Raw genomic sequence first — 16,565 nt, forward strand, 5'->3', positions numbered from 1 at the left:
GCCGCATTCATCAATGCCCGACATCACCAGAGTTGCTACTTCTTCCTTGTGGGTGGTGCGTTTCCCTGCAAAGGTCTTGGCTTGGGGAGAGCCGCGCCTCGCCCGGGGATGAGGAGCAAGGCGGGACACGCGCTCGGCGCTCAGCAGGTATGGCGGGGGTGCGCACGCGGGGCGCTCGGGAAACGATGGATCTCGGGAGCCTAGGGAGAGCTGGAGAGACCCCTCGGAGGGAGATGCGACGCGGGGGCAGACGGAACGCGGGCGAGGGCCCGCGCGCAGGTACCGGCTCCCGGCCACATTGGGGGACGCGCCCCCGCCCCCGGGTAACCACGCCCCCGCCGGGCTCCGCCCCCATGCGCAGGCGCTGGCGCAGATGCGGCCCCGCCCCGAGCCTCTTCCGGTTCCCGGGCTTCACGGCAGATTCGTCACATCGGCGGGCCGGGACCGGCCCCACAGGCTCTAAAAAATTCAGCGGCAGCTCTTCCCGGGCCCAGGGAGCTTGTGCTACGCGGCTGCGCGCTGGGCCGCGAACAGAGCACGGAGCTGGCCTCGGCGGCCGTGGCGAATCGGCGGGGCCTGAGCGCGCCGCGGCGACTCCGGGGACCGAGTAGGCGCGCGCCTTCCCGAGACCCCTGCCCGCCGCCGAGACCCCTGTCGGCCCCGAGGGCCCTGTCGGCTCCCGCCCGCCCCGAAAGCCTCTTCCCGCCGCACCACGAGGTGGGCTGCGGGCGCACGCTGGGGCGGGACGGGGACAGGCTGCACGCCGCGCGCGGAGCGCACGTTGACGGGCTGGGCGCGGAGGCCCCAGGCTCGTGGGGACTCGTCTTGGGCCCTGAGGCAGCCGTATCTAGTGGCTGAGTGGTCTGGTGACACACAGGTCCCTACTTAATGGTACTGTCCTGCAGGGGCGCCCCACCCCTAGTAAATACCACCTCCAGATGGGCTTGGTTCCTGGGAAGGAAGGCAGCTTGGCAAGGTGGACCGCATGGATGCTGCAGGGCGTTGGGGGTGCTGACGGGTCCTTCCAGACCGGGGTCTCCCGACCTGGCGCTGTTGACATTTGGGTTTGGATAGTCCTCTGCTGTGGGGGCTGTCTTGCGCATATGGGAGTTGACCAGCACCCCTGGCCTCTACCACCCACCTAGCCACCAGTAGCACCCCCAGTTGTGACAACCAAAGATGTCTCCAGACACTGGCACGTGCGCCTGGGGCACGGTTGCCCTACTGTAGAGGATACCACGGAGGGCCTCAGGCCGTGAAATGGGCTCTTGGTGAAAACAATGACAGATGCTGGAGGGGGAGGATACTGCTGGGTGACAGCGGGGGTGAGGAGGAATGGGATCCCTAGGAAGCCAAATACTGGGGGCCAGAGAGTGGGGTTTCTGAGACTACGTGGAAAATACTTCCTTATCCGAGACTGAGTCCGTGTGGCTGCAGACAGCTCCTCTGACTTCTCGTGTGCCTTTCCTGTGAGCTCCAGGATGGACCCAGCGCTCTCTGCGGTCCGGCTCAGCGTCCGGGAAGCCGTGCACACCCTTTCATCTGAGGATGGCGGCCGAATCTTCTCCACCCTGGGGTCCCTGAAGCGGTATCTTGGCCAGACAGAGAACCCAGCCCTCCCTGGGGAGCAGGAGGAGTTTGCCAGGGTCCACTTTTCCGCCTTTCTCAGATGTCTTGTCAGCAAGCTGAGCCCGGACTGGCTGGAGCTGCTCCCCGATGGCCAGTTGGAGGAGCTATGGGCCAGCTTCTTCCTAGAGGGCCCGGCCGACCAGGCCTTCCTGGTGCTGATGGAGTCCATCGAGGGCACTGCCGGGTGAGTGGGGCTGGGTCTGATTATGGGGTCGCTTGTAACGTCCCAAGCATAAGTGTGCCCTGAGGATTGCGAACCAACAAGTTTTCCAAATTCTGTGAGAATTTAGCATCCTGAAAGGCGAGAGAGTAGAATCTGCCCACGGCAGAGTGCCTGAGAATTAAAAGCAGTTTGTGTTCATCTCTCCAATTGGAGGGCCTTTGCTCTCTGTCCTGCCTTGGAGGGGAAGGGGAGGGAAGGAGCATTCGGATCTGGCCGGTGAGGCAGTGGCTTAGCTCCAGACGTCGTTGACACCGGTCCGCAGTGGACGTCACCATCCTCCTGGGGCCCTTTCCTTCCCTCTGGCTCCCAGCTCTGCAGTGCGGACCCCCAGGTACTGCAGCACAGTCACAGGGACTTCTTGCTCCAGATTCAGCATCGGAGCACACGACAGTCCGTGTGGGGATGGCGTGTCGTGGTGAAGCTGGGTTTTCAGTGGTTGCTGTGATAAAGAGCAAGCACCGCGTGAAAATCGGTGTGGGGCAGGAGAGGAGGGTGGTGGTGTCTGGTGTGATCCCAAGGTGGGGAAGCCGCCCTGGGCCCAGCAGGCGCTCACGTCCCACTAGTAATTGTGGCTCTTTAGCAGTGGGATTTAAATACTTTTTCTTTCCATGTGTGTGCAGGACACAAGTGCCGAATAAGTTGTTGGGATTACCTGTTTAATGATGACTGTCGTTACTCCTTTTGGCTGGGGGCGCCGAGGAGGAGGGGATTTGGGGCTGTGCCCGTCACACATGCTCTTGGTTCAGCCCGAGCTTCCGTCTGATGAAAATGGCGCAGCTGCTGGCCAGGTTCCTGAGTGCAGGCAGGATGGCGGCCGTGCTGGAGGGTCAGTGTTGGCAGCACATGGAGTCGGCCTCGCCCCTGCTCCAGGAGACGCTCCTCATCAGGGTGGTGACCCTGCCTGATCGGCTGGGCAACCGTCTGCAGCGGGAGAGCCTGGCCGTGTTCTTGCCCCAGAACTACTTCCCTCTGCTCGGCGAGGAGATTGTGCGGGTGCTGCAGGCTGTTGTGGACTCTCTCCGAGGTAGGGCCCCTCTGCGGCGTCCATCCTGAACCATCTCCTGGGGCCACCATCCCCTCCTCCTTCTCTGACCTCTCCTGGTGGGGACTTTGGAGTCTCTGGGCCCTGCAGTCGGCGGGTCAGACGTTGTCTCCTGTTGGGGGCAGTAGTGACCCCCACCCTGAAGTTTCACTCACTTCTCGGCTGTGGCCCTTGGAGGTGAGCTGCCCTTGATGCCTTCTGCTCTTGGTCGGCATGCGGTGAAGCTGTCCAGATGGGGCTGCTCCCCACCTGGCCCCTCGCTCAGTGCAAGAAAGGGTCTTACTGGGCCGTTGGTGGGATTTGGCTTCTCCCTGTGGGCTGGGGTCTGCCTCAGCTGTCTGGCACTGGTCATCTTGGGCGCCTGGTGTCAGGAGAGCAACGTGGAGGAGCTCCTTCTCTGGCTTCTGGAGCGGCTGCTGTGGGCCGGCTCTGAGGGGCTTCCTGCGCTTGGTGGCACAGTGGGGGCGGCTTCTTGCTCACCCTCTCCTTAATCACAAAGTCTTTGGGGCATCAGCAACGTGGCTGCCCCACCTGTAAGTTTCAGGAAGTCGGGGCCGAGGGAGCCCCCTGCGCCTGGGCGTCAGGTGGAGGAGCTTTGCCTCCCCTGCGGTGTGGCCCTGCCCTCTCCGCGGCCCCGCTTTGTGTCTGAGAGATGCCCCAGCTCGGTGTATAGCCTGGAGGAGGCTGACCCCAGCCCAAGCCCTCATCCCGCCCGGATCCTTGCACTGACCGCCCAGGTGCCCCTCTGGTCTTTTCCAGCAGAGCAGCTGGGGATGCTGTTGACAGAGAAGCCACGCCTGTGCTCTCTGCTCAGAACCCTCTGGCAGCTCCCGCCTCCCCCAGCTCCAGGCAAGCCCGTGCCGCCATCCTGCTCTCCGGCTCACTCAGCTTCTGTCACATGTTCATGCAAGTGTCACTTTTCAGGGACGCCTTCCCGGTCCCCCGGTGGAAGGCCCACGCTCCTTGTCTCCACCCCGCCCTTCTTTCCGCGGAACCAGCCTCCTGTAAGGAGCTGAGGCGCAGACTGGGCTGTGCGCGCCCGGGGGTGCTTGTCTGCTCCTTGCACAGTGGGTCCTCCTACTCAGGGTCATGATTGTTCCATGCTTTTTGAGAGAAATGCACTTAACAGTGGTGGCCGTGGGCCTGTTAGCTGCGCCAAGTCACGCCGGTGGCGGGCTGTGCTCCTGTCCGCCTCTGGTTTAAGGCAAGTGCGTGCCCCTCTGATACAGAGAGCCCGCCACCTGCCCTTCTCTTTGGGTCTCCTGGGGGACCTGGGACTGGTGGCGGAAGCTGTGGTTTCACCAGGGTTCCTGCCGGGAGGAGTGGAGCTCGCAGGAAGCCTCATGGCAGAGGGCTGCCCGGGAGCCTGGCGGGCGGGCGGCCAGAGTGCGGCATCGAGTCCCCCCCGCCTGCCCCGCCTGCTCTTCTGCCCGTAGTTGGGCTTTTCACGGAGGGTGAGGGGACAGGTGGGAGGTCTGTGCTGCTCTGGGTGGGTGCGGTCCCCCTCGTGTCCACACCACCCTCTGCTGTCTGCTGTCTTGTGCTGCCTGAGGCCCTTCACGCATGTTGCCTTGTGGAGTCCCCGTGAGCGCCCGTCACTGTCGTGGGTGAGGGAGCCGTGGCGAGGTGAGGCATGCGCCTGCATCCGTCCCGCCCTGGGGTACAAAGTGGGCCGGGCTGCCCAGCCCCGCTGCTCCATGCTGGGAGGTGCCGCAGGATGTTCTGGGTGTGTCTAGAGCACAGCTGCTTCAGCCTGGGCGGTGGCGTTCCGTCTCTGCAGGATCTCACACACACACTGCGTTTCCCTCTGCGCGTGGGTGCTGTCCATCTTCTGGTTGGTTCCATCATCCTGGCTCTTCTGGTGCCCCATCTTCTCCTTGTGCCAATGTCCTCGACTCCTCCCTGTGGGCAGCTCCAAGCTCCCACCTGCCCCTCGCAGCTGACCACCTCGGCCAGGCCCCCTCGTGCCTTCTTCTTCCCGGTGCTACCATGCTCATCTCTGCTTCAGAGATCGTTGTGGTTAAGCGAGTGAATACGTGTAAAGCTTTTTAAATGGTTATTATTATTGGCTCTTTAAGTTAGAAACAGTCCTATTGAGATGTTGGTTGGAATTCGATTGACTGAATTGGCATTTTTACAACTCGGAGTCCGCCTGCGCAGGAACAAGGTCCGTCTTCACTGAGTCAGGTGTTCTGTGATGGCCTGACTGCTGCCCTCTTTTAAAATCGCGTTTTCCCTCCTGTCCCAGGTGGCCTGGACTGCTCTGTCTCCTTCGTGTCTCAGGTCCTCGGGAAAGCCTGTGTCCACGGGAGGCAGAGTGAGTGTGTCCTGTCTGGGGAGGAGCTGCAGCACGTCCTGGTCCTCTCCCTGCCCCTCCTGTGGGCCGTCCCGGGAGGGGGCGGGGCACGGTTGGGGAGGGTGAGAGAATCTCTGTGAGGCCTGGCCCTGGGTGGGCTGGTGTCGGCTGTCCTGGACCCCTGGGCAGGCGCTTGGCTGTGCGACTGGTGGGCCTGTGGGCTGCAGACACTGGATGCCCCACAGCCCCAGGCTCAGGGCCTCCATGTGCTTCCCCGCAGAGGAGATCCTGGGCGTGCTGGTGCCCCGGCTGACGGCGCTCACCCAGGGTAGCTGTCTCTGGCAGCGGGTCTGCTGGCGCCTGGTGGAGCGCGTGCCCGACCGGGCCATGGAGGCCGTGCTGACGGGGCTCGTGGAGGCTGCCCCGGGGTAAGAAGCCAGGTGCCCCCCGCTGTAGATGCTTCTCTCCCAGGAGGGCAGAGGGGGATCTGGATGATCTCACCTGCCATTCCTCCGTCTGTATGTAGTCATTGCTCTCGGGCCATGGGCAGTGGTCCCTCCATCTGGTGGCTGGGCCTTTCTTAGAGTCACTGTTTGAGGCTGGCCGTTAGCTATGCCAGTGCACATCTGTCAGGGGCCCCCCAACCTGCTCCTGGAACCTCCACGTGTCGTCCTCACCTGGCTGGATCAAGACTAATGCTGCAGTCCCCTCTGCTGAGGCCCACGGCGTAGCCGTGTCCCACCTGCTTGGGGCCTGCCCTCCCTGTGCTTTCACAGTAGCCACTGTCCCCATCAGCATGGCCCCCATGCCTCAGGTCCATGCACGGACACTGAGGCCGTCTCCATGGCCCTTTCACCCTCCACAGGGTTGTGACAGGTCTCCTTTGTACACGCCTTTGTGTGCGTGCGCATGCCCATCTGTAGGCTGCATTCCCAGACACAGGTGCTGGGTCTTTGAACTGTCGTCGACAGTGCCTTCAGACCATCTCCCCGGCGGGCATGTTCGTGCCTGTTTCTCTGCCAGAAACACTTTCTCCTGGTGTGTCTGCGTTTCTTGGGCTCTGGGTGCAGCCGGTGTGTGAAGGCATCTGTGTTTCTCTCTGTGAACTGTCGGATCATGTGTTTCACTTGCTTGTATGCTGGGCTTCTGGCCCTCGTGTACCTGCGAAAGCTGTGTGCGGCGGGGGGGGGGCCCTCCCCGCACCGCCATGCGCTGCAGGTCTCTTCAGGGTCACCACTGAGGCTTCAGGCTCCTCTGTCCCCCCGTGTCGTGCTCCCTGCTCCTAGGTTGTAGGTTGGTTTGCGTGGGTTTTCCTTCTCTGCTTTTTCAGTGTTCTTACTCTTTTTTTCCTGTCTTTTAATCTTCATGTCTCTGAACAAATAGAATTTTGGAAAGGAGGGAGGGAGAATTGCAGCCTCCCCTCTCTGCAGGCTGGCTTCAGGGTTTGTCGGGCTCTCACTCACTGACGGAAGCAGGGGTCTTAGTCTAGATCAGGGGTCTGCAAACTATGGCCTTAGAGCCAAACCCGGCCTGCCCTGTGTTTCTATAAATAAAGTTTTATCAGCACACAGCCATGCTCATTCATATACATATCTGCCGGTGGCTGCTTCTGGTACAGCAGCTCTATAGAGCCTGATGGCCCATAACCCTAGAATGTTCGCTCTCTGGCCCTTCACAGAAAAGGCCTGGCTACCTCGCTCTGGATGAAGCATCTAACCCTGACTCAGTCAGAGCAGGGAAGGGACGTCCTCTTGCGTTGAGATGCTGGACTCTCCGTGGTTTCCACATTTATCGGGAGGAGCGAGAATCAGGACCCACTCAGAGCTGAAGTACTTGCCTGGGCTCCCTGGTGGTTAGCGCAGATCCCAGGGTCCAGCCCAGATCTGTTGGGATCTGGGGTTCATGCCCCTCCCGCCCCCAACTGCCTTGCAGGCCTGAAGTCCTCTCTCGACTGTTGGGGAACCTGGTGATGAACAGCAGGAAGGCCCAGTTTGTGCTGACTCAGAAGCTTCTGTTCCTACAGTACCGATGCACGGTGAGGGTGTGGGCTGGGGGCCGCCGGGTCCCGGGAGAAGTGACGTAGAAGCGAGTGGAGTGGGAGCGGTGCTCAGCTGCCCGGCTTTTGTTGCAGACGCCCATGCTGCAGAGCCTGCTGGGGTACCTGGCCACGGACAGCCAGCGGCGCCCGCTCCTTGTACAGGTAAGCGCTGTCTGGTCCTCCGTCCCTGCAGTGTCCGGGAGCACTTTCTGGAAAAGGAAGAGAGAGCATTCCTGCCAGGAACAGAGGGTGCTGGTACCGCCTCCCTGGGGCTGGCAGTGGGTGACAGGTGCTAGTGAGGACAGTGGCACTGAGGCCTGCATGGCCTCAGGCCGTGCCAGGGAGGCAGGTGGGCTGTCTGACAGGCTGGGCCGTGCTGCCGCCAGGCACTGAAGGAGCTCCTGGAGACGTGGGGCAGCAGCAGCGCTGTCCGCCACACACCCCTGCCGCAGCAGCGCTATGTCAGCAAGGCTGTGCTCATCTGCCTGGTGCACCTGGGGGACGCGGAGCTCCACGACAGCCGGGACGGTGAGCAGGCGGCGCGGGCACCCTGCTGCTGTCCCTGGATGCCTCCCAGCACTCAGTGTGCGTGCCTCGCTGCTTCCAGAGTTGCTGGCCAGCCTGATGGCGGGAGTGAAGTGCCGCCTAGACAGCAGCCTGCCCCCCGTGCGCCGCCTGGGCATGGTCGTGGCCGAGGTGGCCAGCACCCGCATCCACCCCGAGGGGCCTCCCCTGAGGTTCCAGGTGAGTGAGGGCTGTGCCCTCCGTGGTCTCCCCACTGCTGTCACTCCAGCCCCGATGTCACCTCACCTTCTTGGGTCCAGGCCCACAGAACACCTGCATGTTGGCATCAGATTGCCCTGGCGGTCCTGCTGAGGGTCGAGGCTCGGGGGGCAGTGGGGGCATAACTGGACAGGTCCTGCCTGAGCATGTGCCCCCAAGGTGGGGTTCCCTGGCGGGTTTGAGAGTGTTTTCTCCAGATAGGACTCTCCGGCAGCCCCAGGCTGTGGTGGATGGTGGACAGGCGTCCCCTCCCCTCCATCTGCTGAGCCCTCGGGGACATCCTCTGGGGCGTTGCCATGTCTGCTCTGGCCCCCGGGATTCTCAGCTCCCTCAGGAGGGGTGGGCCCCTCTGGCCGTCAGCATACCCGGGGCCGCCTTCTGCCCAGGCAGAGACTTGGGAAGTGGCTCTGAAAGGCTGCTGGCTGTCAGAGGCTGGGCGAGGCCTGGCTGGGGTACCAGCTGCGGGCTGTGATGGGAGGGCCTCAGATGAGCCCTGGCTCGGCTGCTCCAGCTGCTCCCAGCCCCGCCGACTCCAGCTTCTCTACACTGCAGTATGAAGAGGATGAACTGAGCCGAGAGATGCTGGCTTTGGCCACCTCCCGGCCTGCGGCTGACGGCTCCTTGGAGACAGGGTGAGGGTCTCTGCTCCGTGGTCCTCACCCTGAGCTCTGGGTTGATTGGCTGGGCAGGGGTTGGGCAGTTCCTGTGCAGGTGTTAACTCTCATCACTCTGGACTCCGTTGCTGAGACAGAAGCTGAGAAGACTCAGGTGGGGGTGGAAAGAATGTTTCCTTGAGAAGCGTGGGTTCTGGGACCAGAAACTCCTTTGGGGCATCCCTGAAGGGCTCCCTCTTTGTTTTGCAAAAGCCCGTCAGTTCCTCCAGTTGCTGCAGATACCCCTGACAAAGAGCCTGAAGAAAGCGACATCCCCCAGCGACGGCCGGACGGCTCCGACTCCGAGCTGGACAGGTGGGCAGGGAGGGGGGTGGGAGCGCAGAGATGCGGGAGCAGCTGGTGGGGTCAGAGCCCTGAGGGCGAGCATCTCGAGGTTGCAGGTCAGCCTTGCAGAGCCACGCCGAGCTCTCGGGCCTTCCTCCTGCTAAAAGAAGTGGGCGGGGCTCTCAGCTCCACTCCAGCCTTGGCCCCTTGGTTCTTCCTGAAGCTTCAGACTTGGGGCTGAATTTTGGTGATGCAGGAGCAGGGCCTGGTGGTGGAGGGCGCCTCCCTGCCTGTTGTCTGCTCCTGGGCAACTAGCGTGCCTCACGAGTCTGTGCTACCTCCACAGCGATGACGAGTTTGTCCCTTATGACATGTCAGGGGACCAAGAGCTGAAGAGCAGCAAGGCGCCCATGTACGTCCGGGACTGCGTGGAAGGTGGGCCTCTCCCCACAGCGTTGCCCCTCTGAGCACAGCCCTGTCCGTGTCCCGGAGGGGTCACCTTTTGCCCAGTGCCCAGACTCTGGCTGCCAGCTCCACCTTGCTCAAGGCCGAGCCTGAGGACTGACAGAGGCCCCTCTGGGTTTGTGCAGCCCTGACCACGTCTGAGAACTGGGAGCGCTGGGAGGCGGCCCTGCGGGCCCTGGAAGGGCTGGTCTTCAGGAGCCCGGCTGCCACTCGGGAGGTGAGCTGCTGGGGAGGGTTAACTGTCAGCTTACGGGAGGTGGGTGACATCTTGGAAGGGACATGTGCCATTAGGGAACCCGATCTGACTCGAGTGTGTGCCTCAGTGGTTCTGTGTCCCCTGAGGAGGCCTGTGGCCAAGGCCTCCGCTGGGATGGGGAGGTGGAGGGCACGAGGCCCGGGCTCTTTGAGATGTGTCCCTTTTGTGGTAAGGCAGGCCAAGGGCTGCGGAGGGCAGGCCCGGGGCTGATGGCATCTCATCCCCCTGTGCAGGTGAGCGTGGAGTTGGCCAAGGTGCTGCTGCACCTGGAGGAGAAGACGAGCGTGGCGGGATTCGAGGGGCTGCGCCAGAGAGCCCTGGTGGCCGTCACAGTCACAGACCCGGCCCGGGTGAGTCTCGGCAGCTGTACAGAGCCCAAGGTCGTGTCCCCCCACGCCCGGTAGTGTCCATGTTGGGGCCCTACCTCCGGGGTCCTGGCCCACAGTGGCCTCTCATTTGCCCGCCTTAGGTAGCGAAGTATCTGACCTCACAGTTCTACGCCCTCAACTACAGCCTCCGGCAGCGCATGGACATTCTGGATGTAAGTGCGCCCGCGCCCTCTGTCCCTTTGTCAGGCCCAAGCTGCCCTAACATGAGGGGCCAGGCCTGGCACAAAGCCCCTGAGAGGAGCAGGCGTTTGGTGAAATCTGTGTGGACAGGACCAGAGGCCTCTCTGAGTCCCTTGTTGCTGGACCCGAGAGGCTGGGACTGGCGTCTGTCTGACATTTTCCTGACAGCGCGTGGGATCTAGTAGGGGCTTTGGCAGCTGCATTCTTTGTTTTAAGTAACAGCTTTATTGAGATATAATTCACACACACCATAAAATTTCCATTTTAAGATAAGCTAAATGGGGTATATTCATACAATGGAATATTATCTGGCCCTAAAAGGGAAGAAAATTCTGACACCTGCTACAGCATGGAGAAACATGGAGGACATGAGGCTCAGTGAAATAAGCCAGACACAAAAAGACAGATACTGTACGATTCCACTTCTGTGAGGTCGCCAGAGGCGTCAAATGCACAGAGACAGAGAGTAGAAGAGTGGATGCCGGGGGCTGAGGAGGGCAATGGGGGGTGTTGTTTATCGGGACAGAGCTTCAGTTTTGTAAGATGCAAAAGTTATGGGGATAAATGGTGGCGATGGTTGCACAACAACGTGCATGTGGTTAATGCCACCGACCTGTAAACTTAACATGGTTAAGGTGGTAAATGTTATGTGTATTTTCTAACAGCAAAACAGAAAGGCTAGGACAACACAAAAAACTCACTGTTTTAATGTTTACAGTTCAGTGGCATTTGGCATATTCACGATGTCATGTGACCATCACGTCCATCTACTTCCAGAACACGCTGTGTCAGCCCCACAAGATAGCCCCGTTGCACTCCCTCCCCTCCCCCAGCCCCAGGAAGCACCAGTCTGCCCCCTGTCGCTGTGGATTTGCCTGTCCTGGGTGCTTCCTGTAAAAGTCACACGTGTGGCCTCCTGGCCCTGACTTCTTTCATCGTGTTTTTGGGGCCCGTCCACCTGCAGCCTGGGTCAGGACTTCGTTCCGTTTCCTGTGAGGCAGGGGTGGCCAGATTGGACAAGCTTTGGGAAGGGAAGTAGCCCCGGGCGGGAGCAAAGGCACTGGCTTGTCACTAGGGAGCACGCCTGCCTTCCCCTCCCATCTCCCCCAGTGAAGTGATCCTGAGATACTTGGAAGCGACTTTCCACGTGGTTCCCGGAACCTCCCCTGCACAGACTGCCGGGGCCACCAGCTCCGACGGGGTGAGGGGGAGCTTCAGGGGCGCTTCCCCAGAGTGATGGCGGCTGCCCTGGCTCTTTCCCCTCCTCCAGGTCCTGACTCTGGCCGCCCAGGAGCTGTCTCGGCCTGGGCGCCTTGGGAGGGCGCCCCAGCGTGGCTCCCCTGGTCCTGCCTCCCAGCCCAGCAGTGCTGTGGCTCCTGCCTGGCGCGCGGTCGTGGAGGAGCGGATCAGAAGCAAGACTCGGCGGTTCTCGAAGGTCAGCCAGGACCAGGGTCGGGTCTTTGTGGGTGGGGGCTTTGGGCAGGCTGGCCGAGTGGCCGGCTACTTCTAGGTGCTGTGTGCACTGAGGGGCAGTGTCAAGGCTGGTGTTCCTTGAAGAGAGAGCTTTCCGCACAAACCTAATGAATGATGGGGCCCTCAGACTGGAGTAGTTTAAGCTGTGAGTGCAGACATGGTCATGAGAAAAGCCCGAGAATTCTGCGTCAGCAACAATGACCTGAGGTGTGCTGTCGCTGGGGTCCATCTGGGCTGTGCTGCTCTTGCCCCCGGGACGTTTGGCCTTGGTTGTCACTGGGGGTTGGGTGCTGCCGGCATCCGGTGGGTGGGGCCCGGAAGACCGCTCCTCCCATGATGCATGGGACTGCCCCTCACGAGAAGCCTGCAGCCTGAGTGTCCAGTGTGAGGTTGCATGGGGAGGGCCGCGCTCCACACCTGGTGGCGCCCCGTGACCACCGCCTGTTTGGCAGGGCTCTGCGGGGCGGGGACCGGCCGCTGGCCCCAATGAATTCAACTCAGTTGCTGGCTACTTCTTCTTCCCCCTCGTTCAACATTTTGACAGGTGGGTGGCTGGCCTGTGCTTTGGGGAACAGGGCTCTGGACACCCCGACAGACAAAAGGCTTCCAGGGTAGGGACTGTGGGGCTCAGGGCAACAGTGGGGTCACAACTTTGGCTTAGTTGTTTGTAGCTTAAATTAAATGACGTGGTGAGGGCCCTAAGCGTCATGGTCCCTGTCAGATGTTGGGTTCATGGTAGGGCCCCAACGTGCCTGGCTCTGCCTGCTCTCACTTGCCGCCTCGTCCCATCTCAGCCCGAGCAGGCTATGGACGTTGCCGCAGCACCAGTGCAGGGGAGGGGAGTGTGGCGATGGTGGGGGCTGGAGCCTGGGCCCTTCCCTGTGGAGCAGGGCTGAGGCTGCGCCTTTGCTGCATGTGGCCTTGGAGGCGGCAGCCCTGCTCCCGTGAGAGCCGCTGGCCCCCCAACCCAAGTCCAGGCTGGTGCCCACAGCCCTGCAGAGCAACTGGGGCTCTGTCCAATGCCTTCTCCTTAGAGCTCTGGGCACCACGTGGGGACAGGCGGGGGGAGGAGTGTCCAGGACCTAGGGTGTCGCTGGGTCCCAGGAGGTAGGGGGGCCAGCCCTGAGTGCCTGACCTGCACCATTCACTGGATTCTGTGTTGTAGGCCTCTGGTGACCTTTGACCTTTTGGGAGATGACCAGTTGGTTCTGGGGAGACTGGCCCACACCTTGGGGGCCCTGATGTACCTGGCTGTGAATACCACGGTGAGCTGGGAGACAGCAGCTGATGGCCCCACCTTGCGTGCAGTGTGTGCCTGCGGTCCTTTCTCCCCGTGAGCCTCACCTCGGTCCTGGGGACAGGAGTGTTTGGACCTGAAGATGGCATCTGAGGTGGGGACTGCTGGGTGCCAGGATCCTTGCCCACCAGCCTCTGCTATTTCAGGTGGCTGTGCCCATGGGCAAGGCCCTGCTGGAGTTCGTGTGGGCCCTTCGCTTCCATGGAGATGCGTGAGTGGCTGCGGGGCTGAGGGCAGGGGTCCCACATGGATGCAGCACAGGGGGTGGCTCTGAATCCTGCTGGAAAGTGAACAGCAGGAGCTGGCAGTGGCCCCAGGGCTGGCTGAGAGGCAGCTTGCCTGCAGTTCCTAAGCAGGAAGGAAGGGGGCTGAGCAGGGCCGAGGGGCTTTTGTTGCCGGGGGTCTGTTGTACTGGGGGGAGAAGTGGGGTCTCCCTGGTCTGGGGCGGGTGCGTGCTGGACTGGGGCCCCGTTTGGGCTCAGGCCTCCCGCCTTGCTCGGCAGCTACGTGCGCCGGGGCTTGCTGTCCGCCGTCTCCTCCGTCCTCCTCAGCGTTCCGGCTGAGAGACTGCTGGCGGACCTGCCGGATGAGCTGCTGGAAGCCCGGGCCTGGCTGGCGGGTGAGCGCTGGGCCGTGGTGGGAGGCAGGCAGGCAGGAGGCAGGTGTAGTCCCAGCAGCCATGAGGGCCTGTGGAGCCGTGCGGAGGCCCCGGAGCTGAGCAAGACCCAGTCCAAGGGCCAGCGTTTGTCGTGTCCCCAGTGTGGGGGTGGGGGGACGGCCATCAGAGGGCACTGGGGTCCTACAGGGGCACCTCAGAGAAGGCACCCTGTCATGAGAGATGGCGTCTGTTTATTCTGGAAAATTCCAAATCTTTGGAAGGGTTACAAGGTGAGCACCATGGACCCTCGCCAGATTCACCAAATATTAGCATTTTGCCACATTTTGCCCCTGACCACGTTCTTTTCATAAAATGTGTTGCGGCCAGTGTGGCCTCCCACCTTTGGTACTTGAGCTGGCCCCCAGAGCCAGCACACCCCTTCCACCTTGGGCTCACAGCTGGGACTGGACCCCCCTATCTGTGGCCACTCGAAGGCCCAGTGGTTCCCATGGTGGCCTTTTTCCTTCCTTTCTGCCGGATCCCAGGTCCGGGTGAGGCTTCTCCACAACCTTGAGCTCCCCAGGCTCCCTTAGTCCAGCTCGTCCCCATGTCTTTGGTTGTGTGGGTCCCCCTCAGCGTGGGCTTCTCTGGTCATGTCTAGTTAGGTGTGTCAGGATGGCTCTGGGCTGGGACAGGTCCTCTTCAGGGCCTCGTGCTCCAGGTGTGTGGCATCCAGTGTCCCAGGATGGGTTCTGAGGTCTTGGGAAGCAGGCACCATCCCAGGGCTGAGAGGGGCGACCCTGAAGTGACTGCTGGGGACCATATGTCTGTCCTGTCCTGCCACCTCCTGGTCACCATCACCTGGCAGGGTTCCCAGCCCCAGGTGGAGGGGAACGTGGCTCTGCACAGGGACAGTAAGGAGCCCTCTGCTGGCATCTGAGGTGCTTCTATCAGCAGGGACCTCAGTGCGAGGGTTCTGGTGCCATGTGGCCAAGGCCCATGTGGTCCGTTCATGAGACGTAAATGAAAGGAAACTGAAGAGGGTGGGCCTGCCCAGCGTCGAGTGACGCTGCCTGTGTTCTGTGTTGATTTTCATCTTTGGCAGACGTGGCTGAGAAGGATCCGGACGAAGACTGCAGGATGCTGGCGGTGCAGGCGCTGCTGCTTTTGGAGAAACTCAAAGACAAACTCCTCCCCCTTTCTTTCCCTTAGCCCCCAGCACCCTCCTGGCGCCAGTCCCACTGGGAGAGGTGAAGGCTCGGGGTGCCAAGCACAAGGCCCGAGGAGGGAGCCCAACATGCAGTTTTGTGGTCCGGCCAGCTCGTGAGGTGGGCCGTCTGGCACGAGTGTGCATGCAGGAAGGCCACTGCCCTGCTCCTGCCACTATTTATAGCCTGGGAAGTCTGAGTGCCTTGCTACAGTCCCCACGAGGGCCTCTAGGCAGGGCCCTCCACAGACCGAGCACCCTGAAGGTTGGGGGGGGTCCCCGAGGAGGGACACGGGCGGGGCAGGACCAGCAGAGTGGCGGTTGCTGGAGGGAGGGGGAGGAGGTGCTGGTGCGCAGAGCTGGACACGCAGAGTGGCGGCTGCTGGAGCCCATGGGCGCCACGGCTCCGACCCCTCACTTAAAGGCGGGTGACTTCAAACGACAGAAAAGGAGAATAAACAGGACGCAGGCGCCCAGTCCGAGCTCCGCTTGTCTCCTCGCCGCTCGGCAGGGAATTGGGGGCCCAGAGAAGCCCTCCGAAGGGGAGACTGAAAAATGGGGGCAGGAAGGGACATGGGCCTCTGAGAAAATAAACTATGAGAGAGTTTTGGAGCTGGGGGTGGGAGAGCCTTTAGGAGCTGGTGACAGAAAGGGCAGGGCCACGAGAGCTGCTGGGGGGCTGCCACACAGAGGGAACGTGCCCACCGGCCACCCTGGTGTCTCCTCACTCCAGCAGACGTCGGGCCTTGTGCTCAGGAGCAGGTGTCACAACCCACCTGGGCGCTGAGACGAGGTGCAGTAATATACTAATAGCCTTGGTTCAAGAAATTCTGGAAGTTTCTTAGGTTTTACAGTCTGGACTCGGGAAATGTCATGGGAAAAATGAACCAACTCCCTTGATAGTAAAGGAGCTGAACGAAAACTCCCAGGAGCCAGGAGTGGATGGGATGGCTCCAAACTACACACACTGTCCCCGCTCAGGCAGGCAGGCAGCCAGTGCCCCCGGGCCGCGGTGGGCGCCGCATCTTCCCACAGCTCTGCCTCGTCCGCAGATACAAAAGTTCTTTCCAAAGGAGCCTCTCGCTGCTACCAGTGATGAAAGTTCCAGAAGAGCTTTCGCAACAGCAGACCGTGGCCGTCAGGGGTTGTTCTCCACCTCCTCCGCCACCTCCTCGCCCATCTCCCTGTGGTCCTCCATGCTGTTGTGGCGGGTCCGCTCAGGCGCCACGCGCAGCAGAGGGATGCCCAGGCCCTGGTGCACGGCGTCCACGGTCCGCTGGCTCACGTAGTACGACATGTTGGCGGAGGGCAGTCTCCTCCGCATCTCCTCCAGGTACTTGTAGGCCTGAGACAGACAGAAGAGCCATTTCAGGTTAGTCCACGGCGAGAGCCAAAGGGCCCGCCCCCCTCACCTGCTGCAATGAGTTTCCTGAACACCCAGCTCAGGGCTCAGAGGAATGCCATTCCCTGCTTCTCCAGCGAGCAGGCGGAGGAGGCCTCTGTTAAAGGGACCGAGTACAAACACCTACACCTCCCAGCCTCTCCAAGGGGTGCTGGTGTCAGAGGACAGACGGTTCAGGCTCTTGTGGTCGAGGGTGTGAGCTGTGATCAGCACTACCAACTGAAGGGGCACAGCCAGCTTGCCCGGAAAGTCCTGTGAGCAGCCTGTGTTTGAGGCCCTGTGGGTGCTTTGGGACCACACTCCCTGTAGGGCGTGCCTGCCCTGGATGCGCACAGGGAGGCCCTGAGGG

At 61.6% G+C, this 16,565-nt stretch overlaps 2 protein-coding genes across 4 annotated transcripts in view; one reads left to right on the plus strand and one right to left on the minus strand.

Moving 5' to 3' along the window:
- The first annotated feature begins 398 nt into the window (after window positions 1-398).
- TELO2 (telomere maintenance 2) lies at window positions 399-15,287 on the plus strand. Of its 2 annotated transcripts, none has more exons than XM_046665719.1 (21): window positions 399-717; window positions 1,475-1,813; window positions 2,599-2,876; window positions 5,143-5,211; window positions 5,471-5,618; window positions 7,123-7,225; window positions 7,322-7,390; window positions 7,615-7,756; window positions 7,836-7,972; window positions 8,564-8,643; window positions 8,878-8,979; window positions 9,296-9,384; window positions 9,540-9,631; window positions 9,904-10,020; window positions 10,140-10,211; window positions 11,510-11,674; window positions 12,165-12,256; window positions 12,878-12,977; window positions 13,156-13,220; window positions 13,513-13,628; window positions 14,713-15,287. In XM_046665719.1, the coding sequence occupies exons 2-21, from the start codon at window positions 1,482-1,484 to the stop codon at window positions 14,817-14,819; spliced, it is 2,475 nt and encodes an 824-aa protein (XP_046521675.1). In that variant the 5' UTR covers window positions 399-717; window positions 1,475-1,481; the 3' UTR covers window positions 14,820-15,287. The 2 variants fall into 2 exon arrangements, with proteins under 2 accessions (XP_046521675.1, XP_046521674.1); XM_046665718.1 differs by having other exon boundaries at window positions 400-717; window positions 1,481-1,813.
- A 142-nt stretch (window positions 15,288-15,429) lies between these two features.
- Window positions 15,430-16,565, minus strand: part of IFT140 (intraflagellar transport 140) — an 89,903-nt gene continuing 88,767 nt past the window's right edge. For both annotated transcript variants that reach the window (XM_046665716.1, XM_046665715.1), the window contains one exon: window positions 15,430-16,159. In XM_046665716.1, coding sequence (XP_046521672.1) covers window positions 16,032-16,159 — 128 coding nt within the window. In that variant the 3' untranslated portion in view covers window positions 15,430-16,031. The remainder of the gene's footprint in view (window positions 16,160-16,565) is intronic.

This window comes from Equus quagga, chromosome 7, assembly GCF_021613505.1.
Source record: "Equus quagga isolate Etosha38 chromosome 7, UCLA_HA_Equagga_1.0, whole genome shotgun sequence".
In the NCBI taxonomy this organism is placed as follows: Eukaryota; Metazoa; Chordata; class Mammalia; order Perissodactyla; family Equidae; genus Equus; species Equus quagga.

Excerpts from the sequence above, each read along its gene's own strand:
- TELO2 (XM_046665719.1), top strand. The coding sequence starts at position 1,482 with ATGGACCCAGCGCTCTCTGCGGTCCGGCTCAGCGTCCGGGAAGCCGTG. Across the intron at positions 7,757-7,835 it reads GCTCCACGACAGCCGGGACG|AGTTGCTGGCCAGCCTGATG; the intron begins GTGAGCAGGCGG and ends CGCTGCTTCCAG. Across the intron at positions 12,978-13,155 it reads ACCTGGCTGTGAATACCACG|GTGGCTGTGCCCATGGGCAA; the intron begins GTGAGCTGGGAG and ends CTGCTATTTCAG.